General features: G+C 39.4%; 2 protein-coding genes across 2 annotated transcripts in view; both read right to left on the reverse strand.

Moving 5' to 3' along the window:
• The window catches only part of exoc5 (exocyst complex component 5), a 71,901-nt gene that overhangs the window by 18,465 nt on the left and 33,081 nt on the right, over nucleotides 1-20,355 (reverse strand). The window lies entirely within an intron of this gene.
• On the reverse strand, nucleotides 2,323-19,413 carry slc35f4 (solute carrier family 35 member F4). The gene is made up of 7 exons (XM_072365267.1): nucleotides 19,084-19,413; nucleotides 5,626-5,926; nucleotides 4,737-4,956; nucleotides 4,526-4,651; nucleotides 4,249-4,441; nucleotides 3,699-3,788; nucleotides 2,323-3,137 (listed from the first exon to the last, which is right to left on the reverse strand). The coding sequence occupies exons 1-7, from the start codon at nucleotides 19,352-19,354 to the stop codon at nucleotides 2,896-2,898; spliced, it is 1,443 nt and encodes a 480-aa protein (XP_072221368.1). The 5' UTR covers nucleotides 19,355-19,413; the 3' UTR covers nucleotides 2,323-2,895.

The following is a 20,355-nucleotide window of genomic DNA, read 5'->3' on the forward strand; positions in this document are numbered from 1 at the left end:
CTGGATAAAAATCACAACCAGTCCGAAACAATAATCCAAACACAGGCAGATGAAACTAATGTCACACTTCTTAGGCAGCATATTTTTCCAAGCTGAGCTGAGGTCTTCTTGCTGAATGAGAATAAATGTTGCTTGAGATCTTTATTTGTTTTGGAGGGAAAGTTCCTGCAAAGCATTGCTGTCACTTCACACACAGACAGTCAGTCTGACACATGAAGAAAATCCAAAGAAACAACCAAAGCAAGAGAAAATAAGGCCCAGACTAACCTGAAAGCGAGGGAATGTTTACGTCCTGTTTCAGTGGAGGTATGGTTGTCCTCGTCTGTCTCAGAGATCCTGATGGCTGCTCTACAGTAAGTGGCAGAGCAGGGACGGGCCATTGCGGTTTAGGCATCTGTTCCTTTTCTTGCAGGCTAGTACAGGGAGCTACTTTACGCAACCCAGGTCTGGAGTCTGTGGAACCCATTTGTTTCCTCTTTTTCTAAATGGTTGACAAGTTCTGCCATTAAAGTTGATTGTCATTTAGAATAATCTTCTCACTTTTTATTGTCCTCTTGTCACATGTGGGTTGTCAATGAAGGTCCAGTTGTATTATACTGACATGCAAAGTTTGAATCCCTGCATCTTTTTGGCCTGTCCCATAAAAAAAATCTTAACTTTGATAAGAGCCTCCCCCCTAAATCCATGTGATCCAGATGCTTACAGACAAAGCTGGTGGCTCTTAAATCTCCCCTCCAGAAGCATCGCTGTCTGGTGCCAAAATAGAAATGCAACTAACATTTTTGGTAGTGGTTAAAGATATAGGTGCGTACTCCGTCCCTGTTTTCATTGATTCTGTCATTATAATGAGCTTGGTTTCTGTGGCAACTCTCCCTGCTGGTTACTCTGTAACTCACAAATTAATGCTTCAGAGAACCTGTAATTTTCCTGCACCTCGTTAGCTTTATGAAATCCCTCAAGGGTACAGCTTCAGTGGGAAGTTGTTAACTCAGTGTAAAATAGGACTCTTGTTGTTTTCATAAAAGTAAAGAGTAGATAAACACTGCTACAATTGTGGATGAAAGGCTGCAGGTTGGATAGATGTGCAGCGTGTGTTTGGTTCTGTATATTATGTGGTGATTAGTTTCAAGACTGTTCCCCCTTGTATGTTACATTAGTCTGGTTATCAGCCCTGCTAGCGCTATGGTTCCAAGGATGGTAACCTATCACCCAGCTGGTCACACCACTTTGGTCCTGACCAAAAAATTGCACAATAGTGCCAGATGGATTGTTGTGAAATTCAAGAAGTAGCCTACTCTAATGCTGCCCTAATCCTAACACCACAAAAAGGTTGACAGTTTTAGGGTTTGCACCGAAGCAACTATTAAAATGGAATTTGGCCGATGGATACTGGTTGATCTGGTCTTCATTCACTTAAGTACCAGCTTTATTTAGGGCTAATTTTCAATAGTTAACAAGTCAACAGGTAAATTAAGATGGTAAACATAAAGCCTGGCCACCAAACATCATCATGACATCATCGTGCCATGGTGATGTACATAAATGAAGGAAGTCAAAGGTTTCTGCTCATTTTGTGAATTCCCCATCTAAGCTTAATGTATTCATACATTCCTCTCTGATAAATAAATTCATAGATAAATTCCTCTCTGTCTTTTATCAGCATCCAGTTGTGTGCGAGTGGCAAGTATGAAATTAAGATTTGAACTTTAAAGATTCCTTTGCTTATTCTACCTCATTTATTTTAGTGTGCTCAAATGTCACCACTACTGTTTACGGAAACTGTCATCTCAGCAAATGGCTCATTAGAGGTCTCAACTCACTGACTGCACTCCACCATGAAGGTACTGTAGTTTGGCTCTAGGGATTGTGTGTGTGTGTGTGATGATGTAGAAAGATAAATCATCCCAAGTGCTCCCACATCACAGTATTTGTAACAAAGTGTAATTTTGTCAATATGTTATATTAGTGATCATCACACTGTTACACTCTGCAAGCAGACGTGTTCTGGCTTTGATTATTTACAGACACATTTTTTTTTTTTACCCCCGATTATGTGTATCTTTTACATAGGGTATATTATAGAACCTGTTTTATCCTTTTTTATGTGTATGTGTGTGTCAGTAAGAGACCGGTGAAGCACAGAAGGGAAAAATATATTAAAGCAGAGAGAATTCTGTAAAGTCATTCCTACTTAATCACTGCAATGGTTGAATAGATTACTAATACAGGATTAATCACAACACATAGGTCTGGCAAAAAAAAGTATTCTTGATAACGATACAAGTACAGTAAGTTACAATCTGGCTCTTATAAGGCATGTTTGGACCAAACAGTTCAAGGGACTTCAGTCACATAAACATAGTCTTGTGATGAATATACTTTATGAGGGTCTTTTATTAAAAAAAGAAAAGAACCTGTACATTACACATTTTTTTGCCATTATTGTTTTTAATAGTATTCTGTAAGACTTAAAATCAATATTCTTATTAGTATAGATTTAAATAAATATCATAAATACATATGAGATTGAGCCAAACTGGCCCTGCCAATATTTATATTCACAGAATACAGTCTGCAGAGCATGTCAGGAGAAGCCAGTCAGCTCTTGGTTTGGGTGCGTGCGAGGGTCAGGATGGAGCATGGCAAATATTCTAAGAAAATAATTAACAGTTTCAACCCTTTTGGTTTGCATGGTCCATAAATGTTCTCATTTCCCCTCCTGTTGTAAAGTGACAGAGGTACATCTCCAGAGTAAAGTTCAAAGATCAAAAAAATACTGGAAGTATCCGTGTGGCCTCAGCATCCTGTCACACTTCCAGGGCGGGCAGTGGAGGAAGATGAGCAGACAGGGCTTCAAAATGTATCAACTGTAGTTAGTATGAGAGCTCAGCCCTGTCATGCTAAGGGAATGGAGACAGTGCCATTTGCTCGACTACGGCTTCGAGTGTGGACACTGGACTCTGTGAGTTCTTCTCCGTGTTCCTCCGACTTCTTATCTGCAATGTTGGCAAAGAAACGCAATGTGACGGAGTCCCACTCCTCTGGCAGCAGCAGGAGCAGGAATCCCAGGCAGATGATGCAGGTGGCTGCCAGGCGCACCACACTGAAGATCACCTCATGTTTCAAAACATCCACAGCTACAGAGAGAAAAAGAGAGACGGGAACAAAAGAGGGAGCCAAAGCACAGCACAGAGAAAGAGGGTCGGGGGGGACAAAAACAAATTGAGATTAATTACACAAAGTAAGATAAACCACAGGACACCGTGGCTGTAAGGGATGAGTGTAGCAAATACAGCTACTAATCAGCACAAGCGATACACTCTATCCTCTGTGTCTTTGTGGTCAGGACCTCTGGGACACGTTGCCATAACCCACTGACCTTCATACAGTCCATCGTAGTTCAAGAAAATAACTCGTCTGCAGGCATTTTGTGTCGCCTTGGCAACCTGATCCTCCCTCAGCGAGAGTATAGTTGCAGGGTCTGTCAAGGTATTCTGATGATTGGGTTTCCAGGATGAAAGCGGCAGACTTGCTGTGTAATGTGTTTGGTACAGTGGCTCTAATTGCTGACCCCTCAATACAAAAGCCCCAGCATGTGTGGCCACTTTCTTTTGTTCCACAATTTTGTTACTTTATAGTGTAATGAAAGGATGTAATTGGTACATTGGAGGTAATACTTTAAAAAAAAAAAACCCTACCTGCATTGCCTGGTACACTCAAAAGTGTCCCTATGGAGATGAGGATGGGGTAAGTCAGCACCACCCCAACATGAACCAGGATGTTGAACACTGTAAAAGATATAGCAGATGTTGAGAAGTACAAGTGAATTATTGCTGAAACTATTAGTAAGTAATCAAAAAAAGTATCACTCCTTGTTTTTTAGAATTGCTATGATTTTTTTTGTCCACAACTTCAAGACAGAAATCAGAAGCTCCTTTCTATGATTATGGCTTTAGTCTGAGAAAAAAAACGACAGCATGTTACACTGTCATTCAGTGCACACTTTCACAGTACAGAAAACCTGCTGTATAACTATGCTTTTTTTTGCTGTTTGTGAGATTAAAGACAACAGGCCCACCTAAGCTCTGGAAAATTGTCACGGTTCATTTTTGTTCATCCTCATACAAGATGCTTATCAATTCATCATAGTTACAGCTTAACATGAGCTCCAACTGTGCTGTTTATGAAAGATGAATAACTTAAACCATGTTCCTAGCTTTTCACCAGAGGATTTATAGGCTTTCTCACCCAGCCACAGTCCTGCCAGTCCACACAGATATCCCCAGGGCAGTGAGGAGAGTGAGCCCAGGTGCTCTACCCTGGTGAAGTAGAGGATAAGGGGCACACAGGAGATGAAGATAAGGTTGAAGAAGCCCATGGTTGAAAGAAAATGAGCTACCTCTCCTAGATTGGCGCTGCCAAGGAACATCTTGAACAGAACCTATGGTAAAGAAATACATACAGCATACATTATATAAATGTTTCAGTTCAGTGCAGTCACACAAGTTCAGCCTGGCAGTCAAACCTTATAGAGAGCTGAAGTTGAGGCAGAGCCTACTGCCAATGCCACACCGACAAAGGAATCACCATGGAATCCATCCGCATAAGCCATCATGACAATACCTGTGATGGCCATTATGGCTGCAACAATCTGCGGATAGAGATTTAGAAGTAAGAAAAACAATCACTGGAGGAGAATCTTTTATTTCTTTCTCCCGGTCTTTATTCATACAGACCCGAACACCCATGAAACGGTCCTTGAGGACAATCCATGACAGGAGAAAGACAAAGGCCTTGTGGCAGCAGTAGAGGGCAGATACATCAGTCGCAGTCAGTTTCTTCAAGGCCAAGAGATACAGGTAGTTGGTCAGCGTCCACAGAATAGAGAAGGGTGCTGTCCTCTTTACAAAAAGCTTGAGAGTCATTCCATCTTCTCCAAAGAATTTGCTGCACTCCCTTTTAGAGAGAAACATTGCAGAGGAATTAAGTTGTGTCAAACCATGAAAGGTCTCATGGTTTAAAGAGTCTTTATCATGTTCAGTTACAAGTTCATTATTTTTCCCACCAACAGCTTTGCACAGAACAGCTTTGTGACTTGTTATTCAGCTAATTTTCTGACAGACCCTCAAAGAATTTTTCAGCTTGTAAAGTAAATGAATATTTTTTTTCCTCTTGTTTCCAGTTTTCTAACATCTTAAAGGTGTGGAATATGTATAATGCTCCCAAAATGATTGGGTATTTTAGCTAAATGTGTTGAGGAGAAGGGACAACAACTGGTTACACATTACCCTGAGTTATGAATAAACCAGCGCTAGCATTAGCTTAGTTAATTAGTTCCTTCCTCTCATCCAAATGTGCTCACTACTGGCAAAACACTACTGGCATTATACAAATCTATTCACTGGTGATGCATTACACAAACTGTTTTAGACATTTCAGGAGCATTGTTGATGTAGTACAGCTTTTGTGGTAAGCTGATTCCAAGTGTGACTTCAGAGTTCATGTTTAGTAACTGACTTTATGGCAGATCTATAAATGTCTATTTTTTCTAACATAGCCCACATGCAGTAGATGGTTATTATGGCAAGTACAAACATTCTTTTTGCAAGATTTTAAGAGGTTTACCGAAATTTCTGTATAGGGGTCTGCTTCTCCCGTGTGGTAACTACATGTCCCGAGTAGTAGATGGGAAAGAAGAAAATGTTCCAGTTACTGCTGAACCAGGAGATGAAGAAGGGACAGGAGAAGGACTGGAAGGTGAGTTTCACCACCTGAGTGGTGCCCACCCAGGAGGAGGAAACACATAGCACCATCAGAAGACCACCCAGCACCTTCAGAGCTGTGCTGGTACATGTCTGATAAAGATGGCTCTCTTGGCTGGTATCGCTGCCTGGTGTCTCTGCATGAGACTCTGAACCATCCTCTCCTAAAGAGGCAGAAAAGAAGATAAGATGAAAGTAGCATCTGCATAACATGACCCACACTGTCTGTTTTTACTCCAGAAAGAAATATACAGTCTAAATATCAGCCAGCATGGTTTAATTCCAAATAATTTTTGGTTATATCACGGAAGTCTTTAAACATATAGCAACTAAACTTAGCATATTCTTTGTTTTTGTACTATTGTATCTACTGCATGATCCTGCCCACAGTATGACTCCCTGATTGGGCTCCCAGCACATAAGCATTTATTGATCAGTCGTCCTTAGTGATCACTACCTCAGTTTGCATTTCATGCTGTAGAGGCACTAACCCATAAGGCAAGGCTTTCTTTAAAATGTGTCAGGTTAGCATGATGGCGGTTCATGTCGTTTGTCGCGTCATGATTGCAGCATTTACTGTACACCCGTTGTAGTCATGTGTGCACAGAAACATGATGCCCAGAAAGCAAGTGAACCTAACCACATGACATTCCCCATGAAAGTCATGTCAACCTCAGATAGATAGATAGAGAGAAAGAGAGAAAGAGAGAAAGAAAGAAAGAAAGAAAGAAAGAAGAAAGAAAGAAAGAAAGAAAGAAAGAAAGAAAGAAAGAAAGAAAGAAAGAAAGAAAGAAAGAAAGAAAGAAAGAAAGAAAGAAAGAAAGAAAGAAAGAAAGAAAGAAAGAAAGAAAGAAAGAAAGAAAGAAAGAAAGAAAGAAAGAAAGAAAGAAAGAAAAAAAAGGCTTTACTTTAATCTTACACCACTGATGCATGTCAGGTCTGGCCCTGTGCCCTAATGGATTGCAGGAATAAGTGCCTCCCGAACCTTAACTGTGCAGTATAAAACGTGAAGCTGTGTGTGTGTATGAGTGTGTGTGAGCATTTCCGGAGAGAGCTCAGATCCATTCTTTACCTCTCAACAGTGTGATCAATTTACACCAGGGCAGGAATAAAAGATGACATGTGCTGGGTGTTTGCTGCCTGCTCCCTGATTGCAAGCTCAGCACGTGAAGCTCTGCCATTTCCACCATGGCTACAGACATTACCGCCCTGCAGACTCTGGAACTTGTATCTCCTCTGTACAGTAGCAGCGCATCTCAGGAGTGCTCATTATTGCATTTGATAGTCTTTTGTTTGCTATCTGCAAAGAGACCTGAGCAGCAAGTCAATAAATGGGAGTACTAATGACATCGACTTATTCTTTCCTTCACCAGAACAAAATTAAAAAATAGTTTGTGTGGACGCAAACTCTTTGATCAAAGAACCAGTGTTTGGTATTAAACACAGGTAACAGTTTAGTTTGGTAAAGCATTTAGTGCGCTCAGGTTTTGCTTTGTATCATTTAATGCATTCTCTCTTTTTGCCAAACACAAAGATGATTTTTAATTTTTAATCACAAATAAGTAAATTGGTGGTTTCATTTATGCAAGTGCTTGGAAGTCTTGCCAAACTTGCTCTATAGTCTTAATGAATTCATGAGGCCACTGCTGGCATCCAGTAAGTGTATTGAAGAGATGACTGTAAGTGCATCCAAGTGACTATAAAGATATAAACACTCCATCCAAAAACACACATCTTTACAAAAAGCAAAAGTACCAATACTACAATGTAATGCTCCATTTCAAGCATTAAAGATGTTACTAAAAGTGGGTATTCTTCAGAAAATGTGGCCACTGATGTACTACAATATTTCACATTATTTTACATAAACTCATACCACACAACAGTCATCCCACTCACATCCTGAACATCTATATTTAAAATGTCTGAGCGGAGTCACTTTACAAGAAACAATGTACATTGAGTACACAAATCGCACAAAGTGACTTTAAACTGCACTGGCACTTTTTTCTCTACCTCATAACACCTGCCTCGATAGCTCTGCTGCTGTTTTATGTTTTTATTTATTATCTTTATTTATTCTAGACTTATACTGAATATTTATTCCTACACTGTCTATACAATTTGATCCAAAGAAGTGAGATTTCATTCTTCTGTACACTATGTATGTAGAAGAATGTCAGAAGAGTTGACATCATTTATAGAGATGTGGTAAACCATAGCATTGTTGTGATGTAATTGATCCTAACTATGCTTTGCTTACAGTTACAAGCAACAGTTTTGTTGAGTGATTCCCCGAGATGATAAATTGGGTAAAGGGAAGAAATGTTCTCCTATATTTATTCTATAGTGATATGTTGGATAAGCTACGATCAACATATCCAGAGTATATCCCGCCTCTCGCCCAATGATAGCTGGGAGAGGCTTCAGACTCCCTGCAACCATGAACTGGATTAAGAAAATAGATGGATGGGGACTGGATCAGTTACTCAACTGGGCCTCAAAATGTTCTGACAATATTTGTGGTGAAATCACTCACTCAAGAAATTGCTCACTGACACCTGAAACATAAAAAGGAGACTGTTTTCTTCCAGAAGTAATCAAGAAATCAACCCGCTACTATAGCTGTCAGACATTAAAATGTTGTGTAAAAAGTGATGAAATGTACAAAGATGGAGCTGCATTAAACGCATTTACAGTGTTGACAGCAAGACAGTGTTGCATTGAAATTGCACTTGAATAAATGTACTTTTCAACGCTGCATTATTGCAACACTGGTCTTATGTCAGCAGAACTGAAAATTCCCACTTTTAGTATGATGACTTGTTAAAAACTTGTTAAACCCTTCAACTCAGCTGGGAGCAGAGCCACAGCCTGTGGTGAAAGCTAAATTTTCAACACCAATCCAGTTTAGATTCTACGAGATTATCCAGGGATTTGGTTTAATTACATTCTGACACAGCACAGATTCTTAATCAACCTAATGAGTGTGCTGGTTGCTTAATGGAAAACTGAGCCCTGATATATTAAGGGAAACAGCTTTTATTCTTTTTCTTTGTATCTGCTGTTTTTCATTCACCAATCAAGGTGATTTGTGTTTCATAACATGAACTACGCCTATGGCTTTAAGCACTGGATGCAAGCTTTTCTCTCCTTAGGTAAAAGCCACCATAGGCTGATCTGGTGCCAAGGTACAGCAATATCTTATTTTTCATCTCTCTGCCTCATAAAAGTAGCCGTCGCTAACAAAATTGTATCCTTTTTTAAGTTTTGGTAGGCAACAATAAGAAATTATGCTAAAATGTACTGTAAATTCCAACTTTAAACTGTGATTACATAAAATTACATGTGCATATCCACAGTACATTTATAATTTCTGCTTTAATTCAAAACATCCACCACAGTAGTGATACCAAGTATATTTAGCCTGTACATAGACTGCAATGTTTTGATAAAGTAGATATTTCCTTTGAACTTGACAAATGTTTAAAGAATAGTTGGAATGCTGCAGTGTTTTCATTACAGAAAATACTGCTGCATAGGGTAATTCACAACTAGCTCCTATTTACAGGGCTTATTAAATCTATGTGACGCAGTATGCTGCTGAAACATTCCAATCTACTCTGCGTTTTATCCCCACCACTGATGCTGCATGCCAGTACCACTGATTGATGGAGCTCTGCTGAATCCAATAATAAGCTCACAGTCATGTCTGCAGCGTTAGTCAGGCTTACTTCAGGTCACATGAATTAAGTCTTTATCCTAATTAGGTGGGAAGATGTGCCATGGATATGATGATACTGATGAACAGTTGATTAGATGTATCACTCTGTATTCTCTGTTATAAAAGTTGAAGGTGTGACTGTTGAAGTAAGATAAGAGTAAACAGAAGAAATATCTGGGCAACGCTGGGCAACACAGACCAGCTAAAAACAATTGATCACAAAGTATCATGCTGCTTCCATACTTCCCGTATTTTCTACAAGAGACAGAGTAAAACTATTAGATAATTAAATTAAAAGGACGCTTGTTTTGCTGACCTCTTAAGATGCTCACTTTTTATCTCACTGTCCCAAGTAAATACAGTAAAAACTTTAGAAGGAAATATTCACTTCACTCATGTGATACGTAGTGCATATGAAAGCTCATGGCCATAGATTTAAGTACTTTACATTTTTAAACAGCCTATTCTATGATAGCTTGTTCTTCCAATGACTCAGTTCTCGCTAACACATCGCTATAGTATAAATGGCGTGCTTGGCCTCTCTGGTTCCTTCAGTTTACCTTCAGAGTTGGGGCAGGTAAGGACCTGAGTGCTGTATGAGCTGAGAGGAGCCACTCGGGCTGAGTGCTTCTTCATTCTCCACTGGGGGCACCACACACTGTCCTCCTGTGGAAGGCCTGTGTATGTGTATGTGAGTATTGATGTGTGCCCCGACTGCTGCACTCTCAGCAGTTCCTCCTGCTAACTCCGTGCATCCTCAGACTCCTGACTCCCCCGCTTCTTCTTCACGCTCTTGATTGCCCCCCTCCTACTGTAGATCTCTGTCAACTCTTCTTCCCAGCACTCCTCTCTGGACTCTCTGTTCCTCTCCAGCTGTTCATCTACTGATGCTCTGCCTCCGCCTGGATAGTGACACAGCTCAGTGGAAGTGTGGTGAAGTGGAGACTCTACTGTTGCACTGTCATGCCACGATCCAGCATTGCCACTGTCTCCAAGGGAGACTGAGCTTCAAGTGAGTGTGGCATGGTGCAATCACTCCCCTCATCTCTTTCGATCCTCCCTCCTCTATTCTCTCTGTCTCCCTTTTCCCCTCCTCTTCACTTGCTCCACAAATCAGCAGCTTTGTTTGGAAGGTAACCAAGCAGCCCTGGCTAATTATGCTGTGTTAGCTGTGCCCCCTCCTTTCCTCCTTCCTCCTCCACTCCCTTTCAGCCTGACCAGACTCCCCTCACTTCTTCTACACTCTTGTCCTCTGTCTGCCTTTCTTTTCTTGGCACATCTCTTGCTCTTGACGACTCCTTGAGAGTCAGAATATTTGTAGAGCTCCCTCTCGTTGCATCCACCACTGCCACATTAATCAGTTGAGCTTCAATATGTAAAAGACAGAAGCTCTCCACATACAAATACATGACATTCTCAAACAGTAGATGAAAAGTCTGAAGTCATTTTAACTGAGTGATCAGAGGAATAAATACAATTTGTAACCTACTACATTACTTCACATAACTATTATATGTCATTATATTCCACACACTATGAAAGCTGACAAAAAAAGCTTGAGAGGAATACATGTTAAGGCTTCATACCATATACTGCAGGCTTTTAGACAGTATTTAGAACTTTAAATCAAGTTTCAGTCCTCCAGATCGTCATTATTCTTATTATATGTTATTAGCAAGGACTCACTTATCATAAAAAAGCCATTAAAAATGACAAAAAACAACCATGTTGTTTATGAAAATGTCTGGATGTTGGTATATTCGTAGTGGCTTGTGGGATTAGACAGAATTTATCCCGTGAACAAAAGAATGAGGACTTTGCAACAAACAAAGCTTTATAAAGTTTCACATTTCTCAGATTTCAACCAGCCACATATAGTTTTACCTTGCAGGACCCACTGCATCAGATACTTTAGAGAGCTCCTCTGGTACTGTATAGTACACAAACAAGTAAGATTTTATGTCTTCAAAATCACAAAAAACTTTAGGTAGTAGCAGTTTCTTTCCTTTTATTTGTATAATCTTTTGAGCAGGATCTGCACTGTAATTGGATCATTTTTTACAGGAAATACTGACATTGTGATGATATTACTTCAATAAAGGAATTCAATATTGTTATTCCATCACTGTTGCACAGTTAAGGGAAGCCTTTCCCTCAGCAGCAACATGGTTTGTGGATTGCCACGGGAGCCGGCCTTAGGACTGTGGTCACAAGTTTCCATTTCAAGGAAAGTCCTCTAGTCATTCAATCTCTATTTGCAGTTTATCTACCTGAAGATTTAATGGACTGAAATATTGCTTAGGCCTATACATCAACAACATATCAATGCCAAGTGTATGCGGTCAGATGCATAATGCTATGCAGACGGTTCTAAAATCTTAATATAGAAGAGTGGCATTGTGTAAGCCTGAGTAAAAAACAGAAAACACTAAAGGTATACGTGCAATATATTGAGCATAAAATGGTTGCTGTTTTGCTGTATGTTTGCTCCGAGATTTCTGTCAAGTCTATCAGAAGCATCCTGAGCCCCTTCCCTCTCATCTGTCTCTTCTTCCATTGCTCATCAGCCAAATTTCCTGTAAAACTACAAAGAGCATAGCAGATCTGAGGATAATTCTGTGCTGTGAGAGAACATAAAAAATACCTTTTTGTTTGTCTGTTTCCAACAATGGAAAAAAATAGGGGTTCCAGTTCCAGTAACACCATGATAATTAATGCAATTCAATGCTAAGGAAACAATTCTCTGTAATTAACTTTTAGGACAGTTGTTGTTTCAAATTGAGAGTAGCACTACTGCAAAAGCATGAAGTGATGTCAAGAGAAGCAGACTGGAGGTATGGAGGGTTAAACTTAAAAATAGCTTTTCTGATGAGGGGAGCTAATAACTAGGCGAGGAGCCAGAGAAACAACCAAGTCAGCAGAGAACGGGATGCTAATCGCTATTGGATTAAGAGAAATGCCTGAAGTACAGGCACCACAGGAGGCTATGGTTCAGTTTCAACTATCACATCAAGGTCTTATTGTTTTGAGGTTATTACTTCCCTCTCTATCTTGACCTCCCATTCTGTTCTGCCAGCATCTAACATTAAGCAGGTTCAGTGTGTGTCTTATTTTCTTTTATCACATCTTTGCCAGAAAATAAGAGAGGAGCACTGATGATTCATTTCAGTGAAACAATTTTCCTATCTCCTCAACAGTTCTAGAGCCCAGAAGGTAAAAACATCCAATCATTGACCGAGCCGCAAACTACAGCTTCGAAATAACTGGAGAGTTAAATCAAGTTAAACCAAGACCTCTCACATAATTCAAACTAATAAAAACTACAACCCCCTATAATCTACAACTGTAACTGATAAACTGGACGTTGAGTATATAAAACAAAACAGTCCACTTGTATTAACGATCAAAGCACAATATAGTACAGCATCCTCTCTCTTTACCTCCATAGCAACAGTGGTTCTCCTCTGCACACTGACGCACTCAACCCATTCAGGCTCTTTTGTCATTTAGATTAATCAAATACTCCTCAGTTTATAGTAGAAAGCTCTTTGTCTTTGGCTCCTCTCTGTTACTCATCGCATCTCGTTGACGACCACGGGCAAAGTACAGAGACGCAGGGCGCTTATTTTAGCTGAAATAATTACTGGAAATCTCTGAATATATTTCTGGCTGTCAGGTGTGTTTTCAGTCACTGTAACTCACTGTGCTGTCAACCCAAACCAAAGTAACAACACTAATGAGGACATCTAGTGGTGAATATGATCCATTACAAAACAGGGACACAAGAAGAAATGTAGCTTGATGTAATGAACTGCTTTGCTTAAAAGGTTTTGAGCCAAACAAGCAACAAGCAATGCAGTCACAGATGATGGAAACTATTTTTCAATGTGAAAAAAATCTTAAAATGAAATCAAATCCATTAAATTGTTTCTTAATGTTGTAATGTAGTCATTGTGAAGTGTTCAGGCGACGTGATGCAAACCAGTAACCATGTATCATTTGATGTTCAAGCCTAACCGTGTGTTTTTATCCCAAACCTCAACCACAAAGTAAACAGCTCTTTGCCAGCATTGAGCCGGATCAGTCTCGAGGACGGTTCTCTTGTGTGAGAGTCCACAGTAACGCCATTGTCAACCCAAGGGATTCAGATTCTGTGACAGTTGTGCAACATCGCATTTTTGACAGTTTCACGTAAATGTAACATTTCCAAGTCTTGAAAAAGTTAAAATTCTACACTTTTTTTTAAACATGCATGGAATGCAGCTTCAGATAATACAAAACATTTGAATTTTATCATTTTAAATGGCAGATGTAGACACACACTGCAGTTTGAGTCTGTGTTGACCAATTAGATGCATCTAATCAATAACAATACCATTACTAGCTGATTAAAGATGCAGTTTGCAGAAATCAGAAAAGGGCAAAAATGGTAAAATTAGAAAATACAGGCCGTGTCATGCTTGCATTTAATTCTTGACTTGTTTTCAGGCCCTTACATCAGACGAACAAGAGTGTAAGCAAGAGTTTTGCACATGCCATTTAATTCAATATTACATCATTCATTAGAAATGAAAATATTAAATAAACTGGTCAAGTAATAAAAAACTATGGATTTCTAATTAGTCCTGAAATAAATAAATAAATTAGATATGAATGTATAGATGAGTTTGTGTGAGTTATATTAAGGATGTGAAAATATTTTCTACCATGTCAAAAACATTAAATAAAAAAAGGGCTGGAAAAAAATATATTTTACAATAACTAATGCTTATAATTTGTCAATATATTCAATTTAATCAACTCTATATTTTATTTACTTAGCCTATTTATTTCAGTATATACAGTACGACATAGGCTTACTAATTTGTTTCATAGTCAAACTTATGTATTTAAGTATTAATTTACTTATCTAATCCTGACTAAAAGGGTATTCCATTGGTACACCGAAAGCGGATCAGAAATGACTGGGTTTCTATTCAAATGTATCATAGAATTGAACTGACTATCCAGAAACACGATTAACAATTACAATGAGATTACGTGAGAATGTGATGGATTTATTACGATATACAATGGGGGAGGGGGGTGCTATTTTCTCCGTCAGATATGCATCAGAGGAAGACACAATCAAATGTATAAATTAACATGATGGTAAACCTGGCAACTGAGATGCAAAATGGGCATAAGAACAGCTTGTTGGAGAGAAAATAAAAGGCAGGCGAGAAAGCACCCTTTTACGGATGTAAAAGGCCAATGCTTAACTTATTCCTCCACCACATCATACTCCAGATACAGAATTTGTCACCCTTCATGCTGTCTCGTGTGATATGGTCTGAAAAGCCCTGATTGGCTCCAGAGGAGGCCAAGAGGAGGAGCAGCATTTCCTCTGTGACAGCTTGCCGCCAATGACACCATAAAAAATGATCGCCTGTACTCCAGTTTTAAGTGGATCACCCTGGCTACCAGCCCTCACATGACTGAGCTGAGATCAGATACAATTTTTATGCTGATGTTACTTTAAATAATTAGTGACATGAAGCCAAAACAATTCCTGCCCTCATGGTACCTCGCATAGAAATGATCCCACGCAGTGGAGTATGTATCAGTAAAAGTTGTAGAAGAGTCTACACTGGTATTACTTTTTGTTACTTTGCTGGTGGATGGAAAAGGTTCATTGATGCTGTTTAGATTTACTGATCACAAGAGAGCAGTGTTAGGCTGCAGACAAGACAGTTGTTCTGGAGCAGCACACACTACAGTGCAAATGCCATTGGAATCCATACAAGAATTGTGATCTTAGATGATAATATATTACTTATGGATTATAGCAACTTTTTTTAACAACTGTGCTGTGACACAAGCACAGCTCAGCAGTTTTATAACTACTGTAGTAAAATATTGCATTCATTATTAGCACTGTTCTGCTCATACTCAGCCCGTAAGAATAACAGCACCGCAGGAGCCATTCAGGCAAATCTCAAATTCCATTCGTTGGGCTGGCTATAAATAGCACAGAGTGAAGAAGCAGGAGATCAGGACAGTTCAAAATAAGTATGTGACCGTACAGAATGTTTCAGGAAGAAAAGGAGGTTTCTCCTGCAGTGGACTGTGGTCTATGAATGCTTTCAAATTTGCAAAGTGCATTAGCTGTGTCAGCAGATGGATGGCTGTAAAGGCATCTTCAGTTGTCTTCTTTGCTCATATCTCTAGACTTTCTCCACAGAAAGAAGCACACACGCACAAAACAAACAAAATAAACACCACATTACTCTGCCCTTCTTTGATTATTTCCCTCTAAGTACCTGGGTGTCCTGCTGTGTTGCCAGCAGTGAACAACACCGACACAGTGCTGGGTGGGCCGCGACTAAAAGTACCTGTCATTTTCCTGCACCGTAGCTATTTACCCAGCAGTGTGTGAACAAGCATGACAAGCGTTCTCAAAATGAGCTTTTCAAAACAATGCACAGCAAATTACTGTACTGTCTTCCAGTATATGCAGAGGAAGCTGACATGCACACAACTTCATTTTCTGCTCCAACAAGAACATGAGATTATACCATCCTCTCTTATCCTAAATCAAATAGAGTTCCATTTCATCTTTTATCTTGAAAACATTTTTATAGTTGTGTTATCTCAATGTCAAACATCCACATTATGCCATTGGAAAAAAAAGGGGGGAAAAGCCACAATATTATGACTGTACTGTAAACCCTGTTCCTAAATGTAGTCCACAATCCCCCTCAGAGGCATCTTCTAATTCAAGACAGATGGCAAGTGGCAAAATTAACAAACTGGCAACAAGATCTTACTAAATATATCATTAGCCCATAGGCTTGGCAGGATGAGCCTTCTGTTCTGTCGTATCCTTCATGGAAAATGACACTCACCAGGTTGAGAGACATTTGATTCTCGACTCAAACAAACCAAAGTATGTGACTGTGAAGCTTTCAGGTAGCAAGCAGCAGTCAAGAAAGTGACTGTCCACAATCCCATGACCAAGAATTATCATGTACATTTAAGAGGATACAGGTATATGAATGAGGAGTTCATTCAGACTTGCTTACAGTTACAGCAGCAGCATGTTTAAAAGCTGCACGAGGAGGGAAAATGTTGACAAATGTGCTGCTCAGAAGAAGCTTTCTGTTGTCTGTGACATGCACAGAATTCGGAGAAGTACACAGGTGCAGAAAGTAGATTTTATCAGAGAAATGAGAAACATCTTTCAAATCTAATAACGCCTCTGCTCGCAGTTACAGTCACTTTTAAAAGCTTGGTATGGCTTTTACAATCAACACCTGCTCCTCAGTCCTGAAATCTCTTCACAGACAGCATCCCATCTTTCATTTTCCACTGCTGCATCAATACCACAGACAATAACAGCACAGACAGAGACCTGTGCACCCGAAGCAGTTCATTTAATTATTGATTCATTTTTTTTTCAGTTAATTGGTTATTTATTGAATCTGTGTGTGTTTGTGAGTTGTGTTAGCTCAAAGAGATGTTATTTGGTGCCTTTGTCAACAGTTACATATACAAACATATCTAAATTACTACCATATACTTTTTTTTGTCTATTCTATTTACTCTATATATGACCAGAATAAGCAGATCTGGGGATTTTGAATATAAAACTTTGCAAGGTGTTGGCTTTTTGCTTGAAAACATAAAAGAAACTGTTTACATCATACCAACCTTTTGTTTAAATGTTTGATTATTTGCATTGTATGAGTGACATGACAATCAATAACACATTTTTTTTCTTCAGCTTTTGATTCTATTTCAGTTTGAGTCCCATCAGGTCTTTTAGGTGTCTCTGTCTCAGCTTGATTTTAGTCAAATTTATTTTATTTATTTATTTTTGGCTTTTTGTTTTATTTTATTGTATTAGTTTCCTTTATCGAGGGTTTTTTTGTTTTTAAATCAACTTGTAAAACACTTTGGTCAAACTTGTTGTTTTTAAATGTGTTATAGAAATTAATTTGACATTGATATTGCCATTCTGTCACAATTTGTGGCTGTGCTTTCAACTGGTTAATTCACATAATGATCAAAATGCACACAGACAATAGGACACCAAAGTTTCACTTTAAGTGAAGAATCAGTATTGCCTCATTCCTCCTTGAACTGTTCAATCTGTCTTCACTTTAAACCTCCAGCTAGTCCTCATTAATCAGGTGTTGTTGCTTCAATAGATTAATCTGGACAAGTAGATATATTCTCGAAAGAAAAGTACGATTGCATTCGTGGGTAATCTACCGTAGATGACACCCCTGATAAACAGGAGGCACCTAATGAAAGATGGGCTCATTTAGTTTTCTTCAGCAGGTCCCCACAAAAGAAAAATCAGTCACAGGATCAACTCTTCTGAATGAGCCTCAGCTGAATCTGTTGCTAACTGAGACATGATCCACCTTTCCTTTGAGATTTGAGGTGTGCCAGGGTAACGCGTTATCAGTGCCACATTTTGGTCACAGATTTTAATGTCTTTCCGTGTCGCAAATGTATTGCTTTTATGTAATGGCCTGAGGCAGATGTTGTGGACATGTGTTTGTGCGACAAGTTCAACTGAACAGAGGTGAAGGGTAACCAGAACCAGAATCTCATACAGCATACAATACTGGTTACTTTTCTGGGGATTTATTCAAGGGAAATGCCAGTTTTTTTCTAACCTTAATGAAGAATGGCAAAACAATGCAACAAATATGCCAATTATGCAACACAAAGATGAGAAGCAGTCTGCTCTAATGCCCCAGGCCTTGTAAAGTCCTGCTTTACACACCTTGCCTCATTACACAGGCTTTTCACAAAACATGGCAATTGCCATTATTTTCTCCTGTTATCGCACTGGTTCAGGCAATACTTTAACAAACGTGGAGGGCAGATTTTTAAAGATTATCCCTAGGCAAAGAGCACCATCAGCTCGTTCCTCCTATCCTTACCATTGTTTCAGTGTCAGCACAACTGTGAATATTACCCTACCAGTCACATCATATTGACAAATGAAAAACTATGATGATATTCTGTGTCTCACGCAGCTCTGGACATAGTTTGTAACAATCGTACATCACAAGAGGAGCTGTATTATGGCAGGAATGTATGGTTTAATAATGATATTAGAAAGTGATCGTTCATTATGGGGCTGCTGTGTCAGTGGGTGTTTGCAGGCTTCTTTAAACGAGTGTCTGGTGTAACCTGCATTAAACAACCAACTTTGAAATGGAATTTGAGAATCAGTGCATGCATTTGTAGATGACTCTTCGTTGTGCAATTCCACTGAGATGAATTAACCTCCAGTTGACAGTGGCTGTGATTGACATGCTTAAACTGAGTTTGAAACAGCAGATTTAGAAACATCCCAGTTAAAACTAAAACTAATTTGCCAGGAGAAAATTAGTTGTTTCTTTCACATACCTCTGCCCTTGCATCAGTTTTATTTGATTTTTTTTCCTGTTTGTGTGTCTAGATAAAATAATTTCGTGCACCACTGCCTCTGTAATCCACGTTGTCTCACACCTGGCAAAGAATGCGTGGAACTAATAATAACACCCACTACTAATATGAAATTACTCTACTGTCTTTTCGCATCTTTTCACTCACTTCTGTGACTGGAGTATCCCGGTTTGTAGCCATAGTAGCCGGTGATCCTCAGAATCCGGTCCTCTATGTCGTGCACTCCGTTGGCTGTCACTTTTGGGCAGTTGTTGTTGAAGACGGCGCCGCTGCCACCGGTCGGCGTCGTCTTGCCCGGCAAGTGCGTGTTATTCAGGGGTTCCAGCTGGATGCAAGGTTGGTCCCCACTCTCCATAACACTTTCAGTGCTTAACGTTGTAGGTGGACAGAGATCACAAGATACCGATGATGAGTCCATATCACCACACGAGACACCATCCAGGCTGCATCAACAAACAAGAGGAGGACATCCAAACACATTCACATTCCTTCAGTGATGCTCCCGGACGCAGAGCAAGGTTATCAAACTCCAGTAGCCTGGCAGACATCAAACACTAGGGGGCGTCTCGCTACTATCACATGATTTGAATCTCAGTTCAATTAAACAGAAGGGCATGCATGGCAGTGGTCAACAACAGGAGGACATACATGGGGGACAACATTCAAAGCTTTCATAAAAGGTTTTATCAACGGCAACCTTGGTGGCATTTTACAACAAAATATATAATAGATAGCCAATGAATATTCAGTTACATTAGGGTATATAGATGTTGAAACTGAATTGCTTCTGTAATCTAGTTTAGAACTTAACCAGCAACACCTATAGCATCCACAGAGCCTGAGTCTTTGAGAAGCAAATATGCAAAGATCTTCACATCTCCCACCAATTTCAGAATGTTTCATAACGTGAAATAGCAAAGCATCTGGTGATTTCATAAACTACATCACATAATATCATTCTTTAGAGGATACAGAGAATAAGTAGAAATATGTGTGAAGTACAAATAAAGAAAAAACAGCATTGAATGGCTGTGACCTTTGAGTACTACTATGGCGCTGCATTAAAAAAAAAAAACAATGGAAATGATTCAGTCGTAGAAATCACTGCATCTGCTCAGGAATACCTTTGAAAACAAATGTCAGTAAACACAGTTTGTTGCTGCTTCCACAAATGCATCTTTAAAACTCTACCACTCAAAGAAAGACTATATACAAACAAGAATCCCAGCTAAATTTAATAGTCCTAAACGTTTTTTTTTTTTAGGATGGAAGTAGAAAACTGTACTGTGTATGATGTATGAAACTTCAGACTTGAACTCATGGCCTCCCACTAAAGAGGAGAGGGACCATCCAGCCTGCTATCAGCACATTTAAAAGCCAGCATCCATGATGCTATTTGGGTGAAATGTGCACATGGAG

This window comes from Leuresthes tenuis, unplaced genomic scaffold (genome assembly GCF_036924035.1).
Source record: "Leuresthes tenuis unplaced genomic scaffold, fLeuTen1.0.hap1 SCAF_15, whole genome shotgun sequence".
Taxonomy (NCBI): Eukaryota; Metazoa; Chordata; class Actinopteri; order Atheriniformes; family Atherinopsidae; genus Leuresthes; species Leuresthes tenuis.

What these genes read in the sequence shown, in the direction of transcription:
- slc35f4 (XM_072365267.1), bottom strand. Translation starts at nt 19,354, where the DNA reads ATGGACTCATCATCGGTATCTTGTGATCTCTGTCCACCTACAACGTTA. An exon ending in ACCCCTATACAGAAATTTCG is followed by an intron (nt 4,957 to 5,625) that starts GTAAACCTCTTA and finishes TCTCTCTAAAAG; the next exon opens with GGAGTGCAGCAAATTCTTTG. An exon ending in ACCGTTTCATGGGTGTTCGG is followed by an intron (nt 4,652 to 4,736) that starts GTCTGTATGAAT and finishes CTCTATCCGCAG; the next exon opens with ATTGTTGCAGCCATAATGGC.